The 7388-nt window shown below is 35.5% G+C and overlaps 2 protein-coding genes across 3 annotated transcripts; both read left to right on the top strand.

Moving 5' to 3' along the window:
• Positions 1–1817: 1817 nt before the first annotated feature.
• On the top strand, positions 1818–3784 carry LOC111441430 (PAN domain-containing protein At5g03700). The gene is made up of 2 exons (XM_023078418.1): positions 1818–2702; positions 2883–3784. The coding sequence occupies exons 1-2, from the start codon at positions 1868–1870 to the stop codon at positions 3536–3538; spliced, it is 1491 nt and encodes a 496-aa protein (XP_022934186.1). The 5' UTR covers positions 1818–1867; the 3' UTR covers positions 3539–3784.
• Positions 3785–6229: 2445 nt separating this feature from the next.
• LOC111442047 lies at positions 6230–7362 on the top strand. 2 transcript variants are annotated; one of them, XM_023079299.1, is made up of 2 exons: positions 6230–6419; positions 6453–7362. In XM_023079299.1, the coding sequence occupies exon 2, from the start codon at positions 6464–6466 to the stop codon at positions 7358–7360; it is 897 nt and encodes a 298-aa protein (XP_022935067.1). In that variant the 5' UTR covers positions 6230–6419; positions 6453–6463; the 3' UTR covers positions 7361–7362. The 2 variants fall into 2 exon arrangements, with proteins under 2 accessions (XP_022935067.1, XP_022935066.1); XM_023079298.1 differs by having other exon boundaries at positions 6231–6410; positions 6441–7362.
• The last annotated feature ends 26 nt before the right edge of the window (positions 7363–7388 follow it).

Here is a 7388-nt window from a genome sequence, read left to right as displayed (position 1 = left end):
TTTTTTTTTTTTTTTTTTTTTTTTTTTTTTTTTTTTTTTTTTTTTTTTTTTTTTTTTTTTTTTTTTTTTTTGAGTTGGGAAAATTTAATGATTTTGAGTCATACGAGGATTTCTATTGATTGTATTGAGGGAATTTGGACTGGGCCGAAACCAGAATAAAAAGCCCACTATACCCTGCAGCTTCAATAGTCTTAGGCCCAACAATGGTCTTACGTTTGGGCCTTTGAAGATCCCGACATGGGCCTACGCAAAATAATTGAACAATAGTCTTATATCATGATTTATCATAAATTTAAAATTATTAATTTTCATTTCAATTTCTTAGTTATTTTGGAGTGATAATTCTCCGTTAAATTAAAGTAGCACAGTCGATCAAATATGAGCGATATGTTATTTATAGAAAACAAAAACGTGTTATGCATCACCATAGAATATGTCAAATACTCAGATGTTTAAATTGATGGATAAAAATAACTTTCAATTAATTTCTTAAAAAATAAAATTAATAAAAATAATAATAATTTTGAAGTCAACCATTGGACTTTTAAAAAATGTGAATAAATGAGAGAGGATCGGCTGCACGTCCTTTATTTAGGTCAACTGTGCATTAAAATAACTCCATAATTAATTTCCTCTCTCAATGTCTCTTTTCAATTAAAAGAAAAATAAATTTGATAATTAAATTATTTTTTAGGGTTAAATTTTGTAGCCATGAAATAAATTTAAACGTGAAAATTAAATTCCCAATGGTTATTTTTTGGACCAATAATTTAATAAAATAATGGCAGTCTTGAAATTAGAGAGACAAGCAGTTGGCGGCCATGGATCACGAGTCAATTAGTTCGACTGGGCACCAACCCTTCACCCATTTTTTCCCTTTTGGGTAGTTATGACATTGAAGAAATGGGGTTTGACTTTGCATTTAATTTTGGTTTGACTTCTTTCCGTTTACTCTCCGTGGTTTCACAACCAACCATTACCCGATATTTTATCCACATTTATCTACCAAAACAGTGATACAATATGAACTCGTCATCGTTAAATTCAAATTAACAGTAAAGAGAAAAAAAATAGATCAAATATGATAAAGAACACTTGGTTTGAGATTTGAATAATTCCACGAGTAAAATTAATCAAATTTGAATAATTTTAAACAGGTTGATGGTAAGGGAGCTTCAAGAGAAAGTAAGATTCATATTATCTTATTGATCAAATATATGAGGGTGACCACACTTTTTTTAGATTTAAATCACTCCACAGTATACTTTGCAAAGACAGCCTACCTAGTTTTACATAGCTTCAAAATGAAAATCATTGATTTTTCATCCTAATTTATGACCATAAATAAATAGTCACTTGTATATTGTAGGGTCATAATTAGCCACCATGTAAATATAACATTAAATATTATCATCCATCCAAATTTTGTAATCATAAAAATATTTTTTAAAATTTATATTACACGATTGAGATATCTTAGTTTACATGACACTCTAAGAAAATTAATGGTACATTTTTGGAAGTGGGGGCTGAGCACGGAACAATATATGGCACTCACACTGGGGCACTAGATTTGAACTTTGGTTTTAGGTTTCGATTACATTTCCACCACCTTTTTAATTATATTTTTCGTAGTGCGTAAAAAAAGAAAAAACATTTTCATAAAGATGGTAGATTTTGAAGCTGAGAATATTATAATATCATATAATTTTGCCTTTTTTGGTTCATCGTGCTTAGAGATCATCCACTGGCCTTGATTTGGATTTGTATATATCTTCCCTTACTGCCCCTTTGCTTACTCCCTTTTAATGCCTAACTCTTGACTTTCTTTTCCGTTGTGTCTCTGTGCTTCTGTTCCGTCGCAAATATGTGCGGACTGATCACCAACTCGGCGGCGACTCACTCACGTGTCGTTTTGGCGCTTGTTTTTATCACTCTTTTCCACTTTCTCATTTCGGTATCTACGGCCGCGACTCGGCAGGAACTCGCTCGCGGCTTCAGAGCCTCGCCGGACACGGCGGTCCGGTCGTTTCAGCCTCTCTTAAACGATCCAACCGGAAACTTCTCTCTGGGTTTCCTCCGAGTTGAGGAAACTCAGCTTGCCGTCGTGATTCTCCACGTGGCGTCGTCGGAGACAATCTGGACCGTTAATCTTACAACCTTTCCGGCCTGGACCGACCGGGCTCTGCTCCGGTTCGATGGCGGTTTTGTTCTTTCCGATGCGGATGGGAGGGTAGTTTGGTCAACTGATACCGCCGGAGACCGTGCCGTGCTCCTGAACTCGTCGAATTTACAAATTCAACTCGCCCGTGATCCGCCGGTGGTTCTGTGGCAGAGTTTTGACTTTCCGGCAGATACCCTGGTGGAGAATCAGAATTTCAGCTCGGAAATGGCGTTGATTTCTTCGAATAGAGCGTATTCGGCCCGATTGGGGGCCGATTTTATTGGACTGTATGCAGAGTTTAATGAAGGGAGGAGCCAAATTTATTATAGACACAGAGCATTGCAAGCAAAAGCTCAGGTAATTCCCGGCGGTGGACCGATTCATCTCCAGCTACACTCCGATGGGTATCTCGGTATGTATCAAAACGGCACCGTTCCGGTCGATTTGCAAGCCTTCAATACTTTTCAGAAACCGGCGAATGGGTTCCTCCGACTCCGGCTGGATACCGACGGCAATCTCAGAGGCTTCTACTGGGAAGGTTCGTCAAAATCCATTTCAAATGCTTTCTTCCCGTTAGTTTACATCAAAATCAAGCTAAATTAGACAATATTCGTTATTTTATTTTATTTTTAAAATTTTACTGGACCGTTCATGAAATTAGTTTTAAAAAATTAAAAATAAAATACAAAATTAACAAATATATTTAATTTTTGAACAGGTTCCAAATGGGATTTGGTATACGAAGCAATATCGGAGCAGTGTGAGCTTCCGAGTCCCTGCGGTTCATACGGTTTGTGCGAACCCGGCGCCGGCTGCTCATGTCTGGACAACCGGACGGTTTACTCCTCTGGCCAATGTATTCCGGCGGATTCCGGCGACTTCTGCGGAAATGGGGTCGCAAAAAAAGACTTCTGGGTTCTGAGAAGGAGCGGAGTGGAATTACCGTTCAAAGAGTTGATGAACTACCGAACCGGGTTCACCAAGGACCAATGCGAGAGCTTTTGTGAAACAAATTGCTCCTGCTGGGGCTCGCTCTACTACAACGCGACCGGGTTCTGTTATTTGGTCGACTACCCGGTCCGAACGGTGGTGGCGGTGGCCGATGGAACAAAAACCGGATACTTCAAGGTCCGACAAGCTCCATCGAGAACCAAATTAAAGATGGGTCTCGAGATCGGACTCGGAATTCTGGCCGGAATCGTCGGAATCGCAGTGATGATTCTCGGGTTCGCTAGTTACCGACAGTGGAGGCGGCGGAGGGGAATCGGGCGATTCTTCGAAGACGACGACGGGTCGGTTTCACCCGGCCCGTATAAGGATCTTGGATCCGCAAGTTTTAAATCCATTGAGATGGGTAGTGGATTTGTTCGGTGACGTAATCAGTGACGTCTTTGGGGGCTTTAGAAATGGGAAACGATAATCTCACCGACAGTGATGTAGACGCCGACCAGTTTGCATAGTTGTGGTGGGTCCCCATTTTTATTATTAATTTTTTTTTGTCTTAATTCCAGCGGAATAGTTGGCCACCCTGAGAAAGATAGATTCTAGAAAGGAGCCACTATTTGACTTTTTGAATAACATTATTGTAAATTTAATTAATAACAACATATCATAACTCAATCACTAAGTTCATATAATATACTCTTATTATAGTTGTTTACTTTAATAAATATTTTTAAAATTTAAGTCACATTTTGAATTTATTTAATAAAGTGGGTAACTAATTAAATAAATTTATATATAATAGGGTTTAAAAGTTTAATTTCTAAAGATAAAAATTAAATAATCATCCAACTATTCAAATATTAATATATTATTTAATCCATTGTTTTTTAGAAGGTTGTTCGTAATATTCAATTATGGTTGCACCATGTGTAGTATTTTAAAATATTATATTTGATTATTGTCTTATCCACTTGGATTATTATTGGTTCATTTTCTTAAATTACTAAATTAAAAAAATTTATATATATTTACGACATTTCTTTAGTCGAGAGTATCTATCAAAAGAAGATTAGAACATTAACGTTTAAAAATACATATATTAATATTTTAACTAGCTACGTTGTTATTAAGTTATATATATATATATTGACAAAATAAATGTTTATAAATGAAAATTTTAATAAATTTGGAACGTCATTTAATTAGAATAATTAATTTTAAACTATGAGATGATTTATTAGGTTTATTAAAAGTATTTAGAAAAACAATTATAAATAGGAAGAAGGGCCCAATTAAAACATGATCCATGATATCGACGTGGCCCAAGTACTTGGGCCCATTACGATTTGGGCTGGTCCGAACACGGCCCAGTCCACAATCCTCTTCCCCCCGGTGACCGCTGCACACAGAATCTCAATGGCGGCGTCGAACTATACTCTAGTTTGACTTTTGGATTTCAAAAGGTCAACTTTGTTTGTTCTTTAAATAATGTGAGCCATTTAAATTAGTTCCTTTTATATGTCCTTTGGAAAAACAATGTCGGTTTGTTATGTTGTGTGTAAAAAAGGGGTTTTTGTTTCATAGCCATCTTTTATGGGATTCCTTTGCCTTTCTCATATTCCTTCTATGGAATCATTTATCTCCTACCAAAATTTCATTAATTTGTTTATACTTTTTTTCGGGAACTAAATTATATATTACTTCCTCATTAGCCAACTCTCGATATTATAAATTATAAAACTTATAACATAGTTGCATGTTTAATAATTCATTTTTTTCTCCAGAAATATAATATTTTACAAACAACAAAATTATTTAATATTATATTATTCAATTTCCACGTCACCTAGAATATTAATTTGAGCAAACAAATTCCCAAATTTGGAGTATTTGGTATAATTGAATTTCAGCAGTAAATAAGCGAATTGATTAATGAAAGAAGTAGATGGGTAATAAAACAAACAGAAAATTCGGCGTTTCAATATCTCTGGAATAAAACGGAAAAAAAAACAAAAAAACAAAAAAACACCTTAATTATTATTTTACTCGAAAAACCGTTTCGAAGAATATAATAATAATCGTCTACGGTTGTAGTAGATAAAAATTTAGGAAGCGTTCTTAATTGGGTGGGCCCAGATATCACCATCAACCATTCATTCTCATCATGCCATAACTTGACCCCACGTGGCACCACGTTGTTCTTCCTCTAAATCCTCCTCCTTGCTTCTCATATTTATTTAATTCAAATTGCTTTATGTTACTTTCTCCAAAAAATAATAATAATAAATTAAAAAAATTAAAGTAGAACTTTTAATCTAATTGAATAGAAAAATTTAGCATCACTTTTATTATTTTATAATTCCTTTTGTAATATTCTAAAATATATAATTTTATAAATTGAATGAGATTTCGAAGTTTTATATATATATATATATATATTTAATATACGTCACATTAAACCCACGTCTCAATATATTTTATTACTCAAATTGGAAGTATTTTATATTTTTATTTTGTTAAGTCGATCTTTCTTATATAAAATCAAAAGTTGTTTACTTAACGACAATTAACTATTAACATATAAATAAATATCTATAATTGTCCGAATCCTAAGAGTAGTTATAAAAAATAAATAAAAAAATTTAAGTTTACTACCCAATATGTTTTTTTCCTAGATTTTCATATTATTATATTAAAATTGACAATTTACATATACCGAAAAAAGAAAAAAATAAAAACATTAAAAGTTGAAAATCATTACAAATTTGATATTTTTTATTTAAATTGAGAAAGTAGGAACCTAACCTTTCTACATTTGCTCAATTTAATTTCCAATACAAAATTATCAACAAAATTAGGGAAAATTTAAATAATATATTAAAAAAAAAAGTGAAATTTGAAGATTTTTTTTTTTGGATAAACATAAAGCTGCATAATAATTTTGATAGACAAGGACAGAGAAAATAAAAGGTGGGATTTTGGTAGACATATTTGAATATTAATTATTAGGAATTCTTTATGGTCTGAGAATTATATTTATTTTTCCTTAAGACAAGAACATGGATTTCATTATCTCTCCCTTTCTCTCTCTCTCTCTCCTCTCTCAAAAATCTATTTTAAAAAAATAAAAATAAAAAATAAAAAAGAAAATGCAAAAGTTCGTGTGCTTTGAATAGAGATGGAAAAAGCAGAGTAAGAGAAGAGAAGCAGACATGGAAGGAAGCCATAAGAAGCACAACAAAAACTCCCTTTTTTTCATCTTCACTTCTCCTCTTCCTTTCTTTAACCTTCTCTTTCCCTCTCTTCTTCTTCTTCTTCTTCTTCTTCTTCGTCTTCTTCTTCGTCTTCTTCCCCATGAGGAGAAGCATTGCCACATGTTACAGTGAACACGCCGTCAAAGTCTCCGATTCTTACTGCTCCGGCCCTTCCCCTCATCCCCATGTCCCTTCCCATAATCTCCCTCTCTCTGTTTCTTCCATTTACACACCCGACCTCTCATCCCCCCACCACCACCCCCTCCTCCTCATTCTTCTCCACTGGACCGCCCAACAAATGGGTCAAGCCTTCACCATCAAAATCAACTCTGTTTCCCATCCAATTCAAACCCCCAAGGGCCTCAAATCCTTCAAATCCTCTAACAACTCCCACATTTCGATCTTTTGGGACATCTCCCACGCCCGATTTGATCCCGGACCCGACCCGGCTTCCGGCTTCTACATCGTTGTCACTGTGGATTCCCAAATTGCGCTGTTCATCGGTGATGAGAGGGAGAAATTGGTGAAATTGGGGATTTTGAAACCGGATTTCGATACCCATTTCCCCAAATTCTCTCTGGTTTCTCGGAGAGAGGAGTTTTCCGGTTACGATTCGGTTTTCTCCACCAAGGCTAGATTCTCCGACGGTGGTATCCTCCACGAGATTTCGGTCAGCTGCAGCGGCGGGAAGGAATTGAACAACCAGAGGCTGGTAGTGTTAATCGACAAGAAACAGGTGTTTGAAGTAAAGAGATTGAGGTGGAATTTTCGAGGGAATCAAACCATTTTTTTAGATGGGTCGGTAGTTGACATGATGTGGGATGTTTACGACTGGCTTTTCCGACCCGAATCAGCGGTGGAGACCACGGCGGCGGTCGCGGCGTTCATGTTCAGGACGAGGAGTGGATTGGACAGTCGGCTGTGGCTGGAGGAGAAGACGAAGCAAGAAAAGCCCGGGTTTTCTCTGTTGATTCGAGCTCGTAAAAATCCAGATTAATTTTGAAAAAAAAAAAAAAAAAAAAAAA

Source organism: Cucurbita moschata, unplaced genomic scaffold (assembly GCF_002738365.1).
Source record: "Cucurbita moschata cultivar Rifu unplaced genomic scaffold, Cmos_1.0 Cmo_Scf00004, whole genome shotgun sequence".
NCBI classification, from domain to species: domain Eukaryota; kingdom Viridiplantae; phylum Streptophyta; class Magnoliopsida; order Cucurbitales; family Cucurbitaceae; genus Cucurbita; species Cucurbita moschata.
This window is presented reverse-complemented; position numbering and strand designations above follow the sequence as displayed.

What these genes read in the sequence shown, in the direction of transcription:
- LOC111441430 (XM_023078418.1), top strand. Translation starts at nt 1,868, where the DNA reads ATGTGCGGACTGATCACCAACTCGGCGGCGACTCACTCACGTGTCGTT. An exon ending in CAGAGGCTTCTACTGGGAAG is followed by an intron (nt 2,703 to 2,882) that starts GTTCGTCAAAAT and finishes ATTTTTGAACAG; the next exon opens with GTTCCAAATGGGATTTGGTA.
- LOC111442047 (XM_023079299.1), top strand. Translation starts at nt 6,464, where the DNA reads ATGAGGAGAAGCATTGCCACATGTTACAGTGAACACGCCGTCAAAGTC.